The sequence below is a fragment of the Pectinophora gossypiella genome, chromosome 4, assembly GCF_024362695.1.
Source record: "Pectinophora gossypiella chromosome 4, ilPecGoss1.1, whole genome shotgun sequence".
Lineage (NCBI taxonomy): Eukaryota > Metazoa > Arthropoda > Insecta > Lepidoptera > Gelechiidae > Pectinophora > Pectinophora gossypiella.
Window position 1 is genome coordinate 12,365,162 of NC_065407.1, and position 25,005 is coordinate 12,390,166.

The 25,005-nt window shown below is 36.3% G+C and overlaps 1 protein-coding gene across 1 annotated transcript; it reads right to left on the minus strand.

The window, feature by feature from the left end:
* Window positions 1-659: 659 nt before the first annotated feature.
* LOC126366058 (proton-coupled amino acid transporter-like protein pathetic) lies at window positions 660-23,999 on the minus strand. Its single transcript, XM_050008961.1, has 9 exons — window positions 23,733-23,999; window positions 13,496-13,630; window positions 12,588-12,738; window positions 10,946-11,067; window positions 7,609-7,693; window positions 6,135-6,379; window positions 3,378-3,590; window positions 2,156-2,325; window positions 660-1,135 (listed from the first exon to the last, which is right to left on the minus strand). The coding sequence occupies exons 1-9, from the start codon at window positions 23,768-23,770 to the stop codon at window positions 900-902; spliced, it is 1,395 nt and encodes a 464-aa protein (XP_049864918.1). The 5' UTR covers window positions 23,771-23,999; the 3' UTR covers window positions 660-899.
* Between the last annotated feature and the right edge of the window lie 1,006 nt (window positions 24,000-25,005).

A 25,005-nucleotide genomic window follows, 5' to 3' on the forward strand; every position in this document is an offset into this window, starting at 1 on the left:
AAATCATTATTTGTTTGCCGGTCTCGTTATAAAAACGCATGACTGTAAAGTTATTTCAAAATTTGGTGGCACATGGCACTATAATGTGACAACCCGTTTGAGTATTTTAATTGGTTGGCACTAATGTCATAACGATGTCGTGACCAATAGGACACGTGGTAAATGCTGTCATCTAGTGGTTATTGTAGAAAAAGTGGTTTGTATTGCGTTTTGTTACTGCATTTTGTACACGCAAGTTTTTTGGAACGGTCGGGATTGGAATCATTTATTTTATCGTATACATGAGGGACTTTCCTTGGACTTTCCAGACTACGTTCCCCAAAAACAATATAGATGGCGTTGTACAGATTTAACGGCTTCTAGTATTTATTATCATGCTATTTTTAGTACAATAAAATAAAATGCAACGACTCGTACGCATCGTTTTATTGACTATATAACAATATTTATTATTATTATTATTATTTTCAGGACGAACTTTATCTTCCGGCTTAGAATAAACAAATAATAATACTATTTTCTTCCGGTCTATAAGCGAAATGCTGTTCAATTTCGTGTGAATAATGGCAGGATAACAAAAAGAACCTAACTTCCTGTGGTGGGAATTAGACCGGAAATTAAGTAACAAAAGGGTTACAGTAATTAAATACAAACCGAAAAACAAATTAAATATAATTTATTTGTAGTCTTAAATAAAATACTCTAAAATTCTTATCAACGTAACAATTATACATAAATACAGTATTCTGAACTGAATAGACGGTATGTTAAATTACAACCAGTACAGTAACCATAAGTACTTTCATGGTGGTTATAAAAGTCTAGTTTGGTTTTTAAAGATTTTTGTACTATACCTAACTATTCTATACATAACACTAGATCACTGGTAGTTCTTTTTGTTATAAGGACATAATCTCTCGAATACTTTGCGTCACTCCTGTTACCAGGACAAAAGTTCCGAATATCGCGAGGGCACTGTCTTTAAACAGTATCCAGTTGTATTTTCCAAGTCCTCTTTCCCAGCTGAATATGAGATGGATGATGGATGGAGCTATTAGACCCAGGAAAGAGTAGAAGAAAGCTCCTTCGAGGCCTATGACTTGCTCCAGCCGAGGCAAAGTCGCTGCCGCCGCCACTGAAAATTAAAAAATAAGGTGATTTTATTTTTCTAACAACCACTCAACCATTCAGGTATGTAGGAAATAATAATAATTGGGTTGGGTTGGGTAGATTAAGGTAAACTAATGCAACTACTAATAAAATCAAGATAGGTACTTAAATTGATGCAGAGTGCTGGTTGAGTTTTGCACTAGAGTTACCTATAAATTGTATTCAAATTCAAATAATTAAGAATAAAAGAAAAATATAGTTCATTGGTAGTTTAGTGAAAAATGATTAGCTTTTTATATTTAATTTTTTTTATTTAAGTAATGTAAGCAATCCGTATTTTTGAAAATAGAATGAGTGCCTACTAGAAGCCGAATATTTAAATTTTTGTGTTTACTTTTCTTCCTTTTCGTCATAATTTTGGACGATTATCGGGTTTTTTAAATGACATCCTCGACGCAAAATGTTTATTTGTTTCATAAAAGATAACTTATCAAAACATCATTTTTTTATAGATTGAGATAGGTAGGTATTTTAATTTCAATTCCTCGTCTATAAAGGTACGACGGTTTTGTTGAATAAGAAATTTAAATAACAGATGCGTAAATCAAAATGCATACCTTTCTATATAAACACACGCCTGTGATCCCTAAAGATGTGGGTTGAACCACAAGTAACTACTTCAGAAGACTATTTGAAGCTACTATTATACTAAGTCTTTTGATGCATTAGCAATAAGGAATAATACTATGTATAGAATGGCACCTCTCTGCTCCCCATCAGCGGCTGAGCTAGGTTTACCTCATTCCCCTTGCCTATTTTACTCTTCAATCGTACTTATACGCGTTAGACGTCACACACACAGATGCACGTGTACGATAATGTCAATGTGTACTGTCTGTGTAAAACTATGTGTTTTGTATGGAGTGTCTGGGGTGCGGCATTAGGTTAAAATGAGGTATTTTTTGGAAAAATGTTACATATTTTTTAGAGCGTAATTTTTTCGTACTCTGGTTTTTTTAAAAGGTAAGTAATTTAATGTTTTTACCAGTAAGTGTAGCAAAGACAGCTCTCATGACTGCTTGCGCTATGTTGTGGTGTTTCTGTGCCACATACTGCTTGGTGTTCCGCCAGACGATCTCCATGGGTACGTAGAACTGCAGGGTGTATGTAAAGAAGATAGCCAGAACGATGAACACCTTCGCCATCATAGCTGGTCTGAAAGAAAAAAGGAGATATTCACAAAAGAGTTTTTATATTGACATACCTACCTATATAAATCCTATCCTGTGATTGGTTGAAACTGACAACTCTTGTAAAATTATTGATATTTTAGCCAATCTTAAGATGGGATTCTGTCTGTCAAGATAGAAAGAGTTACAAGAATGCAGTCGCACCCGAAATCTGGTTTTGAAATTGAATGATGACTTTTTTATCTTTACTACATTAACATTATGAGCTGATATACAATAGTCAGGATAATTCGGCATTATCTGATTGGAGCAGAACCCCGATACCGACCCCGCCGGCGAGGTCGACGATTCCCTTCATTCAGCGCCTATCGCTATCGACCAACTAGGGTCGATTAATTCTTTCAAATATTCTTTCTCTCGACGACCTGAGCCGAGGTTCGCGCCCACCTGGGCATCCTCAGGCCTGTTGTCTTAAATTTTGTACCGGGTGAGAGCCCTCAGCGCTCCCCATTTGTCCGGCCAAGTAGTTAATGCCATCTGCGGCAAATCTACTATAAGTCACGTCAAAAAAGGCATTATCTGATATTTTTGAGCTTTATTGGTAAAGTTCTAAAAATAAGGGGCATAAATTGTTAATGCACACAGAGCCAGGAAAGCGGGCGTGACGTCTCCTGCTCACTTATCCAGCTTCCCGAAGGTTATAAGGACCACGTCGCGCCAGTCTTCCCCGCAATGACATAACAATAACTTCACGGCTATATCCCAATTGGGGTAGTCAGAGGTACATCTATAACAAGATGAACTAAGTACCCACATCGAGCTTTCTGTTAGACCAACGCGAACGTGATAGGTGGTAAGCCGTATCACCGTCTATAATGGTCGAGCCAACTGTGTTAGTGGAAGATACACTTAATATAAATTAATAAGGCATTGATGCAAGTCCGGTGTCGGGGTTCGAACTGGCGCTCCCCGTCTGAGAAGCAAGCCAGTTTTTTTCACGTTTTGACTTGTTGTAGATTTGCCGCTGAACCACAGGGCTGCGGTGACTTAATGGCCACTATGGCATGATTAACTTACATTTCTGAGGTGGGTAAATTGAGGGTGATGCTGCCCATAGCCTCGTCTCCGTAGCGCACGTAGCCAAGGAAGCCCATGATCATATAGAGGAGGACCACCACAGTCATGGTGATGTTGAGCACTCCAGGGCACCCCAGGAAGTGCTCCGGCTTATCCATAGTGTTCTCCACGGGTAGAACCACGCCGATGCCTTCCATCGCGAAGATCACTGTACTGGAATAGATATATTTGGGTTAATTTTTGAAAGGGTCTCTGAACCTAATTTCGTTGGCGCGGTTTTTGCATGTTTTCTATTTTATAAGTAGGCCACAAATAAGGGTCAAATTTAAAAAAAAAGAATAAGTACTTGAGCGTTTTCAAAATTAAGTGTACTACGTCTGAATTTTAGCTATAATTAAAAATATGACATTGTTGGAGATATTTTGATTTAGATATTATTAAGATACGCGATAGTTTATGAAATTATGTGAAGTTGTTAACAGATTAATCTATTTTACGAAAAATTATTAAATTATAGGGCGACGGGCGAAAAAAATGTCAGTTTTGCGACTATCTTAAAAAATAATTGGTCTGTAACTATAAGAAAGATATAAATATGATTTTAGTTGTGTTATGAAGATTACCAAAGATATTTTATGAAAAATATATATACATAGTCATAAAAATCTATAAAACACGAAATATGCTAGTTTTTCGTTCGGTTTTGTCACAGCTGATACCAAGGCAACCATTATATTTACGATTTAATTTCGAATATTAGTTTAATAAACAAAGTAATTATTGTGATACCGAATATTAAAATCATTTTAATAAATAATAGAAATTATTAGCAACTCTCCATATTGAAAATTAGAAAAATCTAAGAATTTCTTCGTCGCAAAATGAGGGACTGTCGCAAAACTGACATACGAATTTTTCTAAGGGTGGGCTCACACAGGAGAAAACCGAACCCAAAAATGTAAGTGAATAAAATAAAAGATATACTTACACAAATTTTAAGTTTTTAACCAAATAATTATCAATTCTTAATGGGAACAGTCTTTTTGAAAATCAAGATTACTTAGTTTAACAAATAACAAACTTGTCTTCTTTTTTCAGCTTCTTCTTCATTCATTTCAGATATTTTTTTCTTCTTCGATTTTATTCTTTGTAAATTTTTTAACCTTTGGGCGTTTAATTTCTCGGGATTTTCTTTTTTAAATTTTTCTCCGAGACCGTTCTGCACTAGTTAGTGGCATTGTTAAGCCTAAAAAATTTAAACCTTTTCAGTATGTAGTCTCAGCTTTATAGTGTCGGTTTTGCGACTTTACTAGTCAGCCTGTAGGTCACAGGGAAAAATGTCGCAAAACTGACGTGACGCTCTGTTCCCATTTTGTATTTAAACCGATATTTAAAAGGAAAAAAAATACCTAGTCTTGTCACCAAATGTAAATAATTTTGCATTATAATATAGTTCATCTTCTGAATAAATTAATAAAATAAAACTCACCTGAATCTGATTTTATATCGTCTCAAACCCGACAGATAAAATTTTGACGGCCGTGGAATACCAGAAAACACGTCTCGCGTCACGAAATATATTTTGTCACTAGTCTTTTTTTAAATGGCGACCGGTAAATTAAGGATAATTTTGCCATTTTAAAACGAAAATAGCTACCGTAAATAATTTCAATAGGCAGTTTTAGTCGTGACAAACCCGACATGTCCGGTCGGTACACTTTTTAAGACTTTTGAAAAAATTTAACTATATTTAAATAAGCACAAGATTTAAATTATAAACTACTGGAAATGAGAGAACCTTTAGAAAACTTCAACCAATACCAAACATCAAATGATACCCTAGTACAAAAAGTTTTAAGAATCTCTTCAAACATTTATCAGTTTGAGTGGGGGACACGGCAAAATCTAGTACTTAGTGATAAAAATTTACATTTTATTTAAATAATTCCTCATAACCATGAAAATTTTGTTAGAATTTAATTAGTTTAGAATATATTTAATGTATCTCAATAATTAAAATAATTAGCTAGAAGTAAATTTTACTAGTTATTAGACTTCAAACACAAGGGACAACGTGAAAATGGGAGGTACACTTATTTTTGAAAATGCTCACTTATTTGGCGCTTTCTTTTACACAAAAAAAACAAAATACGCTGTTATAATATCATTTTATAGAAACATGTAGATAACTCCTACGTAGATCTTGAGGAGTCTGATGACCATTTAAATTGAGTTAGCGAATTAAGTAAAAAACTCAATTATTCTTAACGCAAAGGCGGAGCTTATGCAATACAGTACCGAAACATTGGTGCTAATTCATGTACACAACATCTAATTTTATTTTAAGTTATATCTGTCATTTAATTATTTTCTTATCTGCTGAAAAAGAAAGGGACGCATATTCGACAAGCATAAAATTTATGGAACACGCGTCAATTTTACGTAGTCAGGAATTTAAAAAAGTCTTCCATGACAGAATTAAGTTGACAGCAAACGTCAAACGGGTTGCATATGAGCGAGATGCCTATTTTATTCGCCCGGGTTATTCATTCCTTTTAAAATTAAAAGTTGTCAACAACGACCAAGTATTTAAAAATAATACTTGATCTTTGGTTGTCAATAATCCGTCAATAATAAAATTACAGGTAAATATAACTTAAAATTAAATTAGGATGTGTCTGCAGGAATCGGGGTCATTGTACTTGGAAATAAACATAATACAAATAAAAGAAGATATCTAATAAAAATCCGACTTACCCGATGAATAAGGGTAGTCTTCCGATATCAACGCTCATGGGTCGGATATCCAGGTCAGGGAAGTCCAAACATATATAGTAGAGGCATATTAGGAAGGTCAGGACCAGAAGGACGTTGGCAAATCCAGAGAATGGAGCCAAGTATTTCAAGTTCTTGATTTGGGTAAATGCCAGGATCGGAAACAGGAACATTAGGCAGTACATAGTCGTAGTCATGCCGTTATCGTGGAAGAAGTGGTCGACTATCTGAAAGTAAAAGGAAAATCATTTATACAGGGTGTTAGTAACATCGTAACGAAAATTTTGAGGAATGATTGAGCCCATGATTCTGAGTTGATATCAAGTGGAATTTGTAGCAAAAATATTGAACTGAAAATAACTAAGAAAGAACACAATTTACGTGAATTTTCCGAGAGGTAATTCCTCTTGATATCAACTCAGAGTTATGGCCTGATTCATCCCCCTCAGTATTCGTCAACATATCTAATCACTAACACCCTGTATATATTGAATACTAGAGCTACAACAATGACAACTTGCAGCCACTGTCGGTACAAAGTCGGGAGATGGATAATGATGACAAGGTATGCCCGGTAAGAAAGGACACGATTCCTCTGTCGGATTTTACGATATGCCCGGAAAGACAGGGTTCAATATTATTGTAATATAGGGTTCGAATCCCGGTGGGGACATATTACAAATATCATTTTGTAATCCCTAGTTTAGTTAGGATAATTACAGGCTGATCACCCGATATTCCGAAAGTTAGATGATCCACATGACGTTAAGCCGTTGGTCCTGGTTACTACTTGCTGATGTAAGTACGTAGTCATTACTTGAGCCACAAGATGTCTCAGGCCTTTGATGGCTCAATAATAACCCTCAATCAATAATAATAATAACCACATCATCGAAGAAGGTAGGACTTTGAATCAAGAGTGGCTGAAAGATGTTTTCATATTAGTACTTAGTGACTCTACCCATCTCTTTACCGTCATGGTAGATGTATTCTTGTATTATTTACGGCCCCGATTCCTGCAGACACCTCCTAATTTTATTTTAAGTTATACCCGTCATTTTTTTAACCGCCGAAAAGGAAAGGGACGGTTGATTGTCAACTGTTAATTTTAAAACGAATGAATAACCCGGGCGAATAAAATTGCACCTCGCTGATAAGCGATAGTACACGTCAAACGTATGCTATCAACTTACTTAATTCTTTAAAAAATATTTATAAAGCTTTTTGAAGGATTTTTTAAAATTTCTGCCTAAAATATGTATATGTGTATGTATGTTCCATAAATTTTATGCCTATCGATTGCCCACCCCTTTTCTTTTCGGCGGATAAGAAAATGACTGGTATAACTTAAAATAAAATTAGATGGTGTGTATTGGAGAGTGTGAATGTACTTTTTATTTTAAGTTGGCTTAATTTGTAACTAATGTGTCATGCAACAAACTGCATCCAAAATTACCTGCCTCACCGAGTCCACCAGTAAAATGACGTAGACTGCGCAGGCGCCAAGAATGGTAAAAGCCATTGCCCAATCTATAAATATCCTGGAACATTAACATGTGTTAACATTAATATTTCGCCAATTGGAGCCAATTATTTTTATTCATTGAAGAAGTATACTTTGTATTGAGAAAGATTTCAAACACGTGTGCAAATGGATGACAATATTGACACCCCGGTCACTCTCGGCATATTAAGCTATAGCTTGCTCCCATAATGTGCCTCTGTAGAGTATGTAAAAGATCGCAGGGAGTGGAGATCTGCGGTGTTAAAGAACCAATATTGCAATTTGATATTTGCGCATATAAATGTAAGTGCGAAAGGCACACAAATCGTGGCTGACTTTGCAAACTGACGTATCAGCAATTTTTTGCTAAAATAATTTGTATCTTATTGACAATAGCAAAAGGTGCATCTCACATTCGCTACAAATTTCAGATACGTCAGTTAGCGACGTCAGCAACCAAATGTCAAATAGCAATATTGCTTATTTGGATGAATTGCTTCGATGTCGCCTTTTAACCCACTGCTCTTCGAACGCTACGTCCCAATAGGGGATAATAGGATTAGAAGAAGAAATTAATGACACTCTATACAAAAATCTCCAGTGTGCCGCCTAATGCGTAAGTGCGAGCGAGATGTAGTCTGCGCGCTCTCTCTCTTATTCTTTAACGACTTAGGGCCATTAAAGACTAAAGTAAGAGGGGTGAGGTCCGCGCCCGGTACGAATTGGTGCGGGGCGGAGAGTTACCGTTCTATACATTACGTAGGATTATTCTACATTATAATGACAGTAGATAATGTATATATCTCTAATCGTACATAGAGTCACTCTATAGTAGAGCGATAACATTAAGAAGACAACTGGAAGTGAAAGATATAAGACCTATTCTATTTAAAAAATTTATTAATCATTTTGCATTCGAGCACAATTCTACCTAATGGTAATTATCGTCTACAGTAATACAATACAACCTTATTCATCTTTTATAATAAGCCTGGAGCATGTAAATCCGAACACAAACATTGCGAGGCATGTGCATGTGCCCGGCATATGAAATACGTGCCTGGCACATGCCACGCCACGAATGTGAAGGTACTGCGAAGCGTGCGGCGCATGGCGTGCCGGGCACATGCTTCGCAATGTTTGTATTCGGATTTACACACATTGCGAAGCGTGCGGCGCATGGCGTGCCGAGCACGTGCCTCGCAATGTTTGTATTCGGATTTACTGATATCTTATTCTAAGGCTCGCTATCACAAGATTCACAAAGGTTAGGTTAGGTCCAAGATTATTATCACCCACTTACGGACCTAATCATAAAAAAATATTGTATTCATTAAAATCGTAGTCACGTTGCAACGTCGTGATATTTCAGACCAATAAAGCTATACAACTCTCGATCAATGATTTTATCATTTCAAGGAGAGACTACTATATTTTGATACAGCCAATTTATTATCTAAACTTCTTATAGATTATTAATTTTAATTCATTCATGTCCATTGATCTGCAGTTTTAATGGGGTTAAATTTTTATTTGACCTTGATATGAAGCATTTCGTGTACAGGGTGAATTATCTGAGAGGTACGAAAATAATTTATTTAGGATCAAATTAAACTTCTACGATGGTGGATGAATGGTGAACCGCTATGAATTTTGTTCAATAGTGAGAGGGAAGAATTTCTGGTCCATGAAGGAACCAATGATTGTTAGCAAGCTATGGAGCCTAGAATGTTAGGTGTCTCAGTTTACTAAGAGATCGCGTTGGTGAAAAATCCGCTAAGTTGAAGTGGGAATTGGCGGGACATGTCTGTCGTACGCATCCGGAAAAGTGGGTCAAAGTGGCTTCAGACTGGACCCGCAAGGTCGTTGACATTGAGGCAGACCACGACGACGATAGAGGGATGAGGTAGACACCTTCGGCAAGGATGGTTGGAAAGAGAAGGTGAACGGAGCATTTGCTTTTTTTTACGTAATTTATTGTTGATTTGCCACCATAGGCATTGCCAAGTAGGTATTGGTAAGTAGGTAGTAAGGTATTAGTCGGTCAAATAGGGAGCGCTGAGGGCTCTTATCGGAGGTTTGCTCAGCAGTGGGACATAAATTAGAAAAAAAGTGAGAAGGGAAACGTATAAAAAAGTACGGAGTAAGCTGGTCGAACGGTAAAAAAATAAAAATCTCCAGACTCATCCTGTTCATTTTATAATTGGCTGTCATGTCGCTGTGGCTGAGACGACTATATGTCTCATTTATATTGACAGACTCACGTGAAATAAATCAAGAAGATTATATTTCAATGTATTTCAATCTGCACATTATTGTCAATGCTTCGTAGTAAGATACCTATTATTATTACTAGAAATAGTTATCATCGTTTCGCTAGCTATAATGCTCTAGGTTTAGCAAAATTAGAAATGCTAACGAGGAACTGTGGAGCTACTGGTTACAAGAATGTTTATTTCAATGTAGGTACCTAATATTACACATAACGTCTAGTTCAGTAACAATTAGTGTTTATAATTAGTTCAATCTAGATTTACAATAGCGTTGTACGAATTAGATCTGTCCAAGTACTGAAGCCAGTGTTGTGACGTTTAGTGATGTATCAGTTAGGGAATGCAATCCCGACTCAAGATCGTAAATTCGAGATCCCGTGGCATTGGAAACATCAATCCCGAAATTTTCGAAATGTCGTCTAGTTTATAAAAAATGTAAAGTTAGGATGGCTGAAAACAATGAAAACTGCTTGTTTGTGATAGTGAGGATAATTAAAATAAAATATTTTTTGAAAGCAAAACAAAATCCTTTATGTTTCAATATTACTAACTAAAGAATTAAATTTTCTTACAAAAAGTATAACTAAAGGAGATTCGCCAATATCATGCTTCAATATTATGCTTCGGGATTGATCCCGAAAAACTAGACAATCGGGATGCCGTGAGATCTTGCATTCCCACTAGGGAATGCTATGATAATAATTAGGAATATTTATTATTATTTGATTAGGCCGATTGCTTCTGTTCTATTTTACACTGGGTACAATAAGAAAGAAAATTAATATTTAGTTTTATTCTTCAACCCTATCACACATTACAGCACTGAATGTGCAGATTGTCATGGCTGAGGAGAGCGTGCAAGGTAAATTCCAATTCCATCCCACATCTTAACCTTTGGCGGAAAGCCGAGAGTGCAATGACTAGAAATATACCTACTTTACATCCTGTTATTCAAAGGGGTAAGTAATAGTAATAACATTATGCGTGAATTGTAAATTATATACTTTATACTTTACCTCACCATTCTTGACATTTTCCTCAAAGGTCTTGGTCCGGTTACAAACACAGCTTCAACGGTCTCAGCATATCCTAGTGACGGCACTTTACTCACTCGCGATACTTCTTGTGAGGTTTTTACCTAGAAAGAACAAATCGATAATTATACCAATGGAAATATATATAGTGCTGAAGAAAAAAATAAAACCTTATTCAGACTCACTCTACATTTTATATCTTTCCCCTTTTTGTTAGGAGTAGGTAGTTAAAATTTTAATTTGATTGTCTAACAATATTGTATTGCCTTGTATATTCATATTCTACTGTAGGCATACTCACCATTTTACAAGGTAACTACAATTAATGGCATAATAATGTACAGTGATTTAGACCTGTACCATAGAATAAGGAATAGAACGGCAACTCTCCGCTCTCCATCAGTGTCTGAGCTAGGTTTACCTCACCCCCAAAGCAGATATAGTTTACTTAGAATTCAATCATATGGCGTCAGACGTCACACATAGAGACGCGTCTGTAATATGACATTAATGTGTGGCGTCTGTGTAAAACGAGGTTGTTTATACGAAGTGTCTGGGATGTGCCTACACTTATATTTGGCGTGATGCGTGAGGTCAATGAACAAAAAGTTTTATTTGTGAAATAAATCAGATTTTATAACGCGCGTAACTAAGTGGAACTCTGAAACCCCATCTCAAAATAGGCCTCATATTGTAAGTACTTGTGTCTTATTTTACAATTTAAGTCTATCTGCACTTTAACAGCTCTCAAACACAGCATTTAAACCGAAGGCTACTAGGAAATAAAGTATAGTTTGCACAGGCATGAATGTAGAGACAGAAAGAAGGCATACACCCAGTGAGGATGGATATATTTATAGGCTCTATTAAAATAGATTATAATCACGATCCGGAGGACCGGGTTCGATTCCCGATGGGGACACTCGAAAATCAAATTGTTCTCGAATTCTAAATTGTTTTTGTGCAAACAGAAAGTGCTGGGGGGCGGACACCAAAATCTTTGTATCAGAATTGGGTCTCAGGCTCAGGGAGAAAACAGGTGACTCCCGCTCCGGCTCGTTCCTGGTCCAAAGGCTGGCCATTGCCATTCAGCGCGGTAATGCTGCTAGTGTTGTGGCGGGTTATTTAATGACTAGATTTTATGTTTGTATTTGTGACGTATAGTTATTTTTCAAGAATTAAGTAATTATTAAATTAATTGATTATTCATCCAAAAATATAAAATATCCAAGTACCTAGCTGTTGAAAACAGAAAGTTAAATAATAATTTGGCTATTTATAATCGACTTGCTTGTCAACTGCGCTACAGCTGAGTGTAAACCGAACCTGACAAATCTTCAGGTTAGGTAAGCGGGCCCTGTGAAAACGGAATAAAGCCAGGGGCCCTACCGGCTAAGACGAAGCCGATTCAGATTGGAGCAAATCGAACGTCGATTTGATTCTGTCGTACCGCGTAAGCAGCCAAGATGGCGATCCCCGATTCGTGACGTCACATGAAGTTCGGCAAGCCGATTGAACGAATGATTTCAGTACTTTTGACACTAAATCGGTACCGGCTCAGGAAGATACCTAATGATGGTGGCTGTAGGTAACTGTTGCTTTTTTGTAAACGACATTTCCTTACCAGTAAATATACGCAATGTGTACAGATGTATCCTAGTATGATGGTGCCGAATATCCCTGCGATCGTTCCGGCATTCTTGAAGGCTGCTGGCATGGCGAGGATACCGGATCCCAGGGAGGATTTCAGGAGATTCGCGAACGACCGCATGTCTCTGAAGATACAATACAAAACTATTCAATGCACAACGATAAACACAACTAATCATTGGTGGCCGACCTCCGTGGTCCAGTGGTTGAGCGCTGGGTTCACGATCCGGAGGTCCCTGGTTCGATTCCTGGTGGGGACATATCACAAAAATTACTTTGTGGTCCCTAGTTTGGTTAGGACATTACAGGCTGATCAGCTGATTGTCCGAAAGTAGGATGATCTTGCTTCGGAAGGCACGTTAAGCCGTTGGTCCTGGTTGCTAGTTACTGATGTAAGTAAGTAGTCGTTATATGAGCCATGTCAGGGGCCTTTGTAACCCTGACACCAGGGTTGATGAGCTTGGTATTCTCCATCTCAGAACCCACACGATAGAAGAAGATTGGTGGCCTCAATTTTAAATAGGAGTGAGGGAATCTTGGATTTCCGGTCTACTAAGTACTTTAATACAGTATAATTCAGTTTAATACTATGCCTCTACTTCATACTCAAGCCTACTTCCCACCGGGGTAAGCAGAGTCTATGGAATTCCATTTGCTTCGATCCTGACACACTTCTGCTTCCTCCACCGCATAGTTTCATATGCCTCTATTATTTGAATACATAAACAAGAGTGTAGGAGTACTGCAACAAGTACCTACTTGGCAATCAAACAAAATGGTCGGTCCCGCCATCTTGACGTCAACGAGAAAAGAAAACAGGCTTTTAATATGTACTGTAGATTTCATGATGTAAAATCAAATGAGATAAAACGAAGTACTTACGAATTAGGGTGTTCCAATTTTCTATTCTTGAAGGGATCATAGTCGCTTTTTTCCACGTCGTTCTCCTTGATTTTGTTTCCCATAGTGTTGATTGATATATTCGACGGGTAGACGCCATTTTCCGTTATAACGGCCCTGAGGACAAAGTATAACAAATCGTTATGTCAAAAATAGTTATGTCATTACGTGTTTAGCAGGGCTAACATACGTAACGCGATAAAACTATCGACAGATTTAATAATTTTTTTTCGAAATCTATATGTTTTTTCCCGTAACATGCGTGCTACGTCATTTTGTTCGTATTTTGATAGAATGACACGACATATTAGCACCAATCGACAAAATGTCATAATTAATTATATCGTCAGTTTCGATAAAATGGTCGTGACAAAATTTTATCACGTTGCGCATGTTAGACCTACAGGTCATAAATTCGGTAATAAGTAGCTAAATAACCTAAATTTGATGGTAGTTCATAATAAGGGCGATTTACAAATTGGGACCCAAGATGTCACTTAGAAATAAATTTAAAGAAATTAATATTTTAACTTTTGGCATCACAATATATCTTTGAAAACTTAATATATGTAAAAAACATATAGGATTATTTGCAAAAAATAGCGATCGGCACATTGTTAATACCCGGAATAAAAATAAACTTGCTTTACAAGTCAGTCGATTACATAAGATTACTAAATCTTTTAAGGGGCAATGTATACGTTTTTACAATAAGATTCCCATTGACATTCAGAATTTGCCTTTCAACTGCTTTAAGACAGTAGTTAAACAAAAACTTTACAAAAAAGGTTATTATAAAGTTAGTGATTATTTAGAAGATATGAATGCATGGGATTAACTGTCTGAGAACTGATATTAGGCAGCTAAATTACTCAATTGTATATCAATATTTTATGTTTATTTTTATTTTTTTTAAAGAACGTCTAGGGCCCTGTGCCGAGGTTTTTCTTGCAGCTTCTTTTCCCCGGCTATACAGGTTGTGAGAAGCTGCAGTAGTTTTAGGCGGATGAGACGTTCGTTATGTAAAAATTGACGATTCAAAGTGTAACTATGTTACCTACTGAATAAAGATATTTTTGAATTTGAATTTGAATATAGAGTTGAAAATACCCTTCATCTATTACCTGACTTTTAAAAACAGTATCGTTCTTTTCTAACTAAAACGTGCCTCCAACAAAAATTTTCTATTTCTTACTTGTTAAGTGGGCAAGATTGAATTGGTGTTATGTCAAACAATCGGAACAGCTGTGTTAAATAAGTATTTTTTTGTTCCGATAATGAATAAACTTACCTATTGCTATTTTAAATGGTCCAGGTACGGTAATATCAACTCTATATTATGGAGTAACATCAAGTTTAGGTCAATATGTTACCGAATATCCGACCAATAGCATGTACCTAAATAAGTTCAAAGTACTTATTTTAATATTTATATCGAAAGTAGCTGTATGTGTTGTCTTCTAATATTAATTTGTGGCTCTACACGCCTACTACGGGCGTGAGATTACTTAAATAGGTATATTTAATTATAGTCTACTAAATAAATATTTTTACCTCGCTAACCACATAAGCCTTACTGAAATGTTTTCTTTTATCCATAATATACTATCAATTGTAACTAAACAATCCTAATTCAGGCACTTGTACCGTGTATATACAGGGTGTTAGTAACGTCATACCGAATACTGAGGGGGATAATTCAGCTCATGAATCTGAGTTATTATCAAGTGGAATTTTACACCGCAAACGTATGGAACTAAAATAATTTAAGAAAACACACACTTAATATTAATTCAGAATCATGAGCTGAATAATTTCAGTATTCGGTCATCATCACTAACACCCTGTATTATCATTTGCAACTAAACAATCTTAAAGCATACCTATGCCGTGAATATATATACCTATAAGATTCATGCAGTTTTAATAGATATTTAACGGTCAAGTTATGCTTGTAAATACATAATAATATTGTATATTATTATTTGTGTACAAGGCATGAAGGCTATATAAGCCAGTTTTATTTTATCAGGTATTCCCTGGCATAACTACCTAACTATCTTGCCAATATTACCTAAACAGGTATTCAATAATTACTTGTATAAGGAAAATACCAATATCCTTATTAAATATTCCTGCAATTCCTTACTGATAGATCAATGCTAAAGACATGAAATTAAAGAATAAATAAATAAATAAATTGTTACGTGAACAAGGGTTATATTTGTGCAAACACTTATTTTAGTAGGAAATTATAAATAGTCAATCGAAATTATACATATACTAATTGAGTTTCATACAAAGAATAGTTTTGTACACTCCTAATTGGCCGTGGGCCGTGAGTCGTCATAAATAGATAATAATATTATAGTGATCCTATCTCCTACTATACACGTAATTAAAGTAACAATCACGAGATGGCGTTAAGAAAACATTAAAGTCAATTTTGATGTTTTCTTAACGCCATAGTTATAAGGTTTAATCTTTACTTGGCTTTCTTTTACTATGAGTCTGACGGCTGTCAAAATGGAATTCATGTTACACGTTACGAAGTCCCTTGTTTATTAATTATTTGTATAAGTGGTTATATCCTCGATAATATATACCGTAATTTAAGTAGGTATAGGCCCCGATTCCTGCAGATACCACCTAATTTTATTTTAAGTTATTCCCGTCATCTTCTTATTCACCGAAAAGGAAAAGGACTGACAATTATTGTTAATTTTATTATGAATAAATACCCGGGCGAATAAAATCAGGCAACTCGCCGATATAACCCGTTTGACGAGTGCTGCGTGCGTAACTTAATTCTGTCGGGTTGTTAGCAAACATAACATTTTTGGGAGGGTTTTTTAAATTTGTGCCTAAAATTGACGTGTGTTCCATAAATTTCATGCTTGTCGATTACCCTTCCCTTTCCTTTTCAGCGGATAAGAAAGTGACAGGTATAACTTAAAACAAAATTAGATGGTGTGTACTGGAATCAGCACTATTAGTTTTGGCACGCTATTAATTTTGGCATCCTTGCTGCAGAATTGTCGATACACCCACTCTTCGGCCAGCCGCCTTAAGTAGAAAATCAGGTTGGTAGTTGAGTCTACAATGGCCCCGATCCCTGCAGGCACCTCCTTATTATACTTTGTTATACCTGTCATTTTCTTATCCGCCAAAAAGGAAAGGGACGGATGATTGACAGCTCTTAATTTTAGGAAGAATGAGTAAATGAATGAATAATCCGGGCGAATTAAAAAGGTATCTTGCTGGTATGCAAACCGTTTGACGTGTGCTGTCAACATAATTCTGTCGGGTTATTGGCCAATGTAAAATTTTTAGACGGTTGTTTTAGATTTGTGCTTAAAATTGACGTGTGTTCCATAAATTGTATGCTTGTCGATTACCCATCCCTTTCCTTTTCGGCGGATAAGAAAATGACAGATATAACTTAAAATAAAATTAAGTGGTGTTACAGGAATAAGCACCAATATCCAAACTAAATTAGGGACAGTTTCACAAAGCGGTTTTGACTAGTTTTTCGACATCGAAAATCGAAAGTCTGTAGTTTAAGGACCGTAATCTCCGACCGTTACCATTACACCACCGAGGATGTGCGGTGACGCAAAAAGAACTAAGAGGTACTTAAACTTATAAAACTGTACGTACCTACCTACGTAGTTTTATAAATCACTTGTGTTTACATGAGATCAGCATGACAGCACCTGATATGCACACGTTTTTATGACGGTAATTAGAGAGTAGGCATTACTAAGCCCTTTATGTGATGACTCCGCGTTGTCAGACGATTAATTTGATTTTATAAAATGTATAGGTAGGTAAACAGAACTCAGACGGACACATACATACTCTTCCCCATTTATAGGTAATAAATAATATTCTGTTTCGAGATCTCTTCTGTGTTCTGAATCAAGAAATGGGAACGGTGTTACCCTCAATTGAACGCCTGCGAACCCGCGGGAAAAGCTAATAAGTAGTAGTATAATTTTGTATCTAAAGTGTTTCGAATACAAAAAAATCTGACTAAAATTTGTACTAAAGTATTATTTGCATAATAAGGATATCAGATATAAATGTATACAGAGAGCAAGTAACCTACTCTTCTTGTTATAATAGATACGTGTACGTTTGCATACGGTTTACGTCTTGGGCATATCGTATAAACCAACGGAGATTATACTGTTCTTGTCCGAGATACATCATTATACTTGTATTATATATGTGGTTTATTATGAGTAGACTTCTGATTACTACGAACTTTTCTGCAGGCGTGAGTTTATGTATTGTATGTACTTATGTGTAAAAGATTTGAAGATGTACTGTGCGTTGTAGTCTCTTGAGTGCAGTGACACACTACGTGCTCTATTATCACTAGTAGTAGTAGTAGTTTCTCTCAACCAAGAATAAGCAAATATAAAAAAAAGCAAATGCAAAGTCTTTACCTAAAGATACGAATATATTCAGCCAGTGAGACAATAGGTACGTGACAATTTTCCTTTTCAAACTTTTATATTACAGATACTAGCTTTTGCCCGCGACTTCGTCCGCGTGGCGTGTTATATAAGAGAGAGATCTTTGTGTGTGTGTGGGAGTGCATATCAAATTTCAAGCAACTAACTTATGCAGTTTAGATTTTTTCATACAATTTTTTTCCCAATAACTCCCATTTTTCAAAATACAGCCAAAAATAAACTTTATATTTACTAAGGTATGCATGCATGCTAGATTGAATCAATTGATTGAATTGATTTTTTTTTAGTTGATTGTTCATTGAGTTTTAATTTTAATACACACTTCCTCTCTTCCCTTCAACGTTGCTGTGCCCTACAGGGTCCATGTTTTAGTTCCTATGCCTATGTAACACCCCATTGTACTACATGGAATGCAATAAATTAATTGAATTGAATTGAAAACATCTATCTTACGCGGTTTCGATTTTTTCATACAAATGTTTTTTTCCCGCTAACTCCCGTTTCCGTGGGAATTTTGCAATATCCTGTTGCAACTAAGCTTTAAGTTAACTAAGGTACCTGCATGCCAAATTTCAAGCGTCTAACTTAAGCGGTTTAGATTTTTCATACAAAAGGATTTTCCCGCTAATTTCCGTTCCTGTGGGAATTCCGGGAATTCCTTTCTTAGTGCACCTCTACGGTACCTAAGCTATGTCCCTTCCAAATTTCAAATGCCTACATTTAGCCGTTCAGGCTATGCGTTGATATGTCAGTCACTGAGTCAGTCAGTTTCTCCTTTTATTTAGATTTGATTTTTTCATACAAATGTTTTTTCCCGCTAACTACCGTTCCCGTGGGAATTTTGTAATATCCTGTTGCAACTAAGCTTTAAGTTTACTAAAGTACCTGCATGCCAAATTTCAAACGTCTAACTTGAGTGGTTTAGATTTTTCATACAAAAGGATTTTCCCGCTAATTCCCGTTCCCGTGGGAATTTCGGGAATTTTTTTCTTAGTACACCTCTACGGTATCTAAGGTACCTGCGTGCCAAATTTCAAACATCTAACTTGAATGGTTTAGATTTTTCATACAAAAGGATTTTTCCGCTAATTCCCGTTCCCGTAGGAGTTTCGGGAATTCCTTTCTTAGTGCACCTCTACGGTATCTAAGGTACCTGCATGCCAAATTTCAAACGTCTAACTTGAGTGGTTTAGATTTTTCATACAAAAGGATTTTCCCGCTAATTCCCGTTCCCGTAGGAATTTCGGGAATTCCTTTCTTAGTGCACCTCTACGGTATCTAAGGTACCTGCATGCCAAATTTCAAACGTCTAACTTGAGTGGTTTAGATTTTTCATACAAAAAGATTTCCCTTCACTACTCTGCTCCTATTGATTGTAGCGTGATGAAAAGTATACTATAACCTGTCCAGGAGTGTGAAGAATAATTGTACCAAGTTTCATTAAAATCCGTCCAGTAGTTTTTGTTTCTATAAGGAACATACAGACAGACAGACAGACAGACAGACAGACAGACAGACAAAAATTTTACTGATTGCACTTTTGGCATCAGTATCGATCACTTATCACCCCCTGATAGTTATTTTGAAAAAATATTTAATGTACAGAATTGACCTCTCTACAGATTTATTATAAGTATAGATTACATTGGTATCTTGAATTGTTAAGAACATAATAATTTCAAACTTTCTCACGTTGATCGGATACGGTATGATAATCTATGAGCTATGTCACATTATTTTGAAATGTCGTAATACCTCGGAAATGGTTTTAAGTATAGCAAACGCGACGTTCGCACGGAAATTAAATGCTGAAAGAAGACGTTATGCATATTTACAAAATAACGCGAGTTGTATTTGAAAAACAATAATGGATAGTTTTATGAGGTTAGGTGAGGGTCCATCATCATCAATTTAAGAGCCACGCTCTTTTCGGTGCAGCATTCTCCATGCTACTTTTTTAGGGAAAAATAGGACAGTGGTTTCCCTCTTGCCTTCCGCCCCGCGCGCACATTCTTGTTTTGTCGGTGAGGGTAGGTAGTTAGGTACAGTTTTTTTATTTCTTTCTGAACTGAAAATAAAGAAATACTTTACTAAGGGCGCTTACAGTCCAGTCACACGTAGTTAATGCCATCTGCGGCAAATCTATAATAAGTCACATCAACAAAAAAGTCCAGCGACTCTGGATCGACGACAAGCGGCGGCGGAGTTGTCGCCTTGCTGACGACGTCGTCAGAACTGGGCGACGTCGCCACTCCACTCCGCCGTAATGAGCAATGTCGCTAAGGCTCCTTCGCTGCCGCCGATTAGTATCGTTGGTCGACTATTAAAATACACATATAAACTCATTCACACTAGCAATAAAGATGGGATGAGCCACAAAGTAACTTGCTTCTACTTTAGGGACAAAATCCGAATATTTCCCCCTTTTTCTCTCTATCGAATCGTTCCCAGCATAATACAGGGTGTTAGTGACATCGTAACGAAAACTTTGTGGGATGATTCAAGCCATGATTCTTAGTTGATATCATTTTCATGAATTTTCCGACAAGAAATTACACTTGGTATCAACTCTGAATCATGGTCTGAATCATCCCCCTCAGTATTCGTTACGGTGTCACTAACACCCTGTATATTTAGATAAGATAAGATATTTAGATTTTTACAGTTTTTAAATACGTTTTTAAGTAAGTAACGCGCATTAACGTAGGTGGCGACGAATATTCTCATTGTGTACAACGTTACCGTGTTTTTGAATCGTTCGTTTTCAATTCGCATGCGAAAGTGTATATCCATTTCAAATAGCACGTCAGAACTTGTCATTTGCAAGATGAGACAGGTATATATTTTTGCACGTTAGTTGGGAGCGAACGATTAAAGAATACGAGCCTCAGTTAGTCAATGTTTACGCCATTCGTTGTGGCGCATGGCGCTGTTCTGAAAGTATGTCTATTGAAGGAAATTCCCAATAGTTCAACTGGTAAGACTACTCGGTATAACTAATGGGAATAGGGGATTTATACCCCGGTTGATTGGGGGAAACCTGTGTTTAGCAGTGGGACGTATACCTATAGTCTGTATATACATTTCATGAATGTTATGTTGTTTATTCAGCTAATTTTCATGTCTGTCCTCACTTTTAACGTTCTGTGACAGACGAAAAGTATCTTAGGAATTTGCAATGTGGGTTTTGCGTGATGTGCAACGTAAAAACAAAGTACACTTAATTCTTTAAATAAACTGTGTACAAATAACGAAAACGTGGAAAACATTTTATTTCACATACTTCAACATACGTACTTACATAAACTCACGTCTATTTGCCACCTACTATGGAATTTTATTTGCTTCATAATCTACTTGAAGTGTTTGAAGAAAACATAAGTCGGGAATTTATTGCGCAAAATAAGATGCGCCTAAGGTGCTAATAATAACTTGTAATCAGTGTAAATAAGGTATAAGTACTGTTACGTCCTTTTTTAATTTATTTATTTAATATTAATTTTAAATAATAATAACAACTCGCTAAAAAGGTAGTGAAGGAGTGTTCACAGCTAAGCAAAAACACGACGAACAGTATGCTCCATACTCTCTTGATTGGGGAGCCAAAACACTACATCTAGTGAGCATTTACTGCGAATATGCATACATCTAGTGAGAATATGGAGGAATATGCGATGGCACATACTACCTACATCAAAATCGTACAGCAACTTACTCTAGCTATAGAGGCGGCCAACCAGCTCGCGATACCAAACACTTCAGAACCCCGATACCGAACCCGCCGGCATGGTCGAAGATTTCCCTCATTCATCGCTTATCGCTATCGACCCATTAGGGATGATTAATTCTTTTAAATACTCTTCGTCTCAGACGACGCTCTGAGCCGAGGTTCGCGCCCAACTGGGCACCCTCAGGGCTGTTATCTTAAATTTTATATCGGGTGAGAGCCCTCAGCGCTCTCCATTTGTCCGGCTAAGTAGTTAATGCCATCTGCGGCAAATCTACAATAAGTCACGTCAAAAAAAAACAGCAACATTGTATTATCAAATTTGATTGAGTAACAAAAGAGTAGCGATTCTTCGCACCCCAAACTAGGAAACCCTGTATCTTTAGGGATCAGCTCTTCCGGCAAGATCATTGAAATAATATCCAATCCAATATTAAGTTTCAAACTACTAAGGTGGTACTTATGGTAGACAGATTATCCAAATTGGCCGTGCCGAGGTTTTTCTTGTAGCTTCTTTTCCCCGGCTATACAGGTTGTGAGAAACGTTCGTTGTGTAAACAATGACGATTCAAAAAATCGTTCGTTGTGTAAAAAAAGTGTTGTATGTAACCAACTAAATAAAGATAGTTTTGAATTTGGTACGATTACCTGCTAAGTAGCAAAATACAGGTAAAACCTGTTTTCTAAGGAGTGCATAAACCGAATACTAATTATCAATTTGTGTAGATAATCATTACATATACCTATCGTTTTTTCTGTCTTCAGTTTTTCTATGATATGAAAGAGATATCGAAGAAATGTTTTGTAATGGAATTTAGATATAATTTACAAAGTAATTAAAACTATCTTAATGCTTGAAGATACTCCAGCGCTGAATTAAGACGCAGTACGTATCTGCTAGTAATAAAATTATAATGTTGCGTTTGAGCGGCGCAAGCGCAACTAGTTGGAGTTTGGAGTATATAATGTGGGAGGTGTCTATTTGTAGATGACAAAAATTCCTAGCACACGTGCTCGGGTGTTTTTCGACCCTATGGTCCTTTGACCACGTGATGAATATTAAACACGACCATCTAAGTACATCTATGCCCTGAATCTGCTTAAACGATCAAAATAGCCTTAGTTTGGCTTTTGCAGTGTTGCAAAAGTTACTCTAGTGAAAAGTTATAGGAGTAACACGCTACATAGTATAAAAGAAAGTCGATTTTTCTGTCCCTATATCCCTATGTACGCTTAAATCTTTAAAACTACGCAACGGATTTTGATGCAGTTTTTTTTTAATAGATAGTGATCAAGAGAAAGGTTTATATGTATAATAACATTCATTAAATACTGGAGAAATACTGTTATTTGTGAGGTTTTTAATGTGATGTCGTAAATAATTTAATTTTTTCCTCAGCATTGCACCCGAGCAAAGCCGGGGCGGGTCGCTAGTTTAAAATAAGCAGGATGAAGGTTTTATGAATAAATATAAAAATAGGTAAGTAGGTATCTAGGCAACAAATGGTGATTGATATGGACTTTCAGACTGCGAAGAAAATTACGCAAACTTGGCACCACTTCAGCGCATAAATTAACTGTGTGATGTTAACGCTACCGAGGATTGCGAATACTATTGTCAGGTACTTTTTAGGACTTGGTAAAATTAGAAATATTACCATTTAATGAAGACAATTTTAGTGGCAACATTTTTTACAAGTATTAAGTATGTAGAGATCAAAACTCTAACTGTTGCCAGCTATCAAAACCGGATTGGATATTCTTTCCCGCCAATTTTTTTTATCTACATGAACATTCATCAAAGTTAACTTAAAATGAGTGTTCGCGATAGTTACGCTTAGGTTTCTAGAATCAATCATTCGTTGATACTTCACATTCTTATGATATAATCAACGAATGAAGTTGAATTAAATCTTACCCCCTTCAATTTTATGCGTACTTACATTATGTCACTTAGTATATATATTATGTTTCAGATATAAAGAGCAATGTTTTAGGTTATACTTACGTCGAACTAAATTCCTTCATGTTATAGCTGTTAGACATGATGGCGTCCAAAAACGTTACTTTTCACATTCACTGACAATTTCATGAATTAAATTAAGAAGAAAAAATGCGTGAGATTTTAACACTAGCGTTCTAAAACATATTTATATTTTTTAATTTAAAGGTTATTATTTTCGCGCGCGCTACATGTTTCGTGTGCGCCGACGCATACAGTGATCGCGAGTCTAGCGTGCACTGATGTGTTTATAAATAATACGTTTGACTGTCTCGGCCGTTTTGGCAACGACTGTGTGAACTGCGTCTGAAAGGGCCGATGGGACCTGCAGAATTCCAGTCTCAAGGTCTCCGAAAATAAACATAGTAAACATAAACATGCAGGTAGGTAGGTATATAACCAAACTGACTCCTATAAGTAAGTACTATCTGTGTTGCATTATCTTTATTGTATCAAGCAAGGAATTAAGTACAAAAAAGTGAACTTATCTCTACAGTCAACGGCAAATAAGTATTCTATTCTCTGTGTACTGAGATCCAAAACTGTCAGCTAGAAGAAATATTCACAATGAAGGAGTTTCTAGGCTACGTTCCCTCAAAAATAATATAGATGGCGTAGTCGAAATTTAACGTGATAATTAGGTACCTATTTCCGCATTACGCCGGTACAGAATTATTCAAAAATACAATGTAATGGCAGAATGATGTATATAATGAGCGACTTTGCAGGCTACGTTCCCCAAACACACAATAGATGGCGTTGATCACTTTTAAAGTGATAACTTCCTTGTGATAGGCTAAAGGCCCTATTACACTACATAATAATATCGGACACGAACAGGGCTTCCCTGTTTATTATTAAGTACACCAACCACGCTGTTTCCCGTCCTGGGGCCTGTTTTATAAAATTTACAATTGTAAATTACAATGACAATTTGGTGTTCATTACGTAGCTAATATGAAACTGCAAAATATTCGTGATCACACACTCCGCAATGTACATCAAATTGACATTGTAAGTTTTATTAAACAGGCCCCTGATAGATCGAGTTCAGCGATGTGTTGCTCCGGGGAATGTTCATAAAGTGTAAATTTTCCTGTTGTAAAAACTCTTTAATAGTAAGGACACTGGCTACAGTGATTACTTCTATTACAAATTGTTTTCTCTTGTTTGTACTCTGGTTTTATCTGTCTAAAGGTTAGGTAATAAAGCTCTTTCTACATAATGTTTTGCGCTTTTTTCTGCCGGAAAAGTTCCCAAAGTGGGAGGTTGAATGGGC

Excerpts from the sequence above, each read along its gene's own strand:
- LOC126366058 (XM_050008961.1), bottom strand. The coding sequence starts at position 23,770 with ATGTCTAACAGCTATAACATGAAGGAATTTAGTTCGAC. Across the intron at positions 12,739-13,495 it reads AAATTGGAACACCCTAATTC|AGACATGCGGTCGTTCGCGA; the intron begins GTAAGTACTTCG and ends TTGTATCTTCAG. Across the intron at positions 1,136-2,155 it reads TGTCTTTGCTACACTTACTG|TGGCGGCGGCAGCGACTTTG; the intron begins GTAAAAACATTA and ends TTTAATTTTCAG.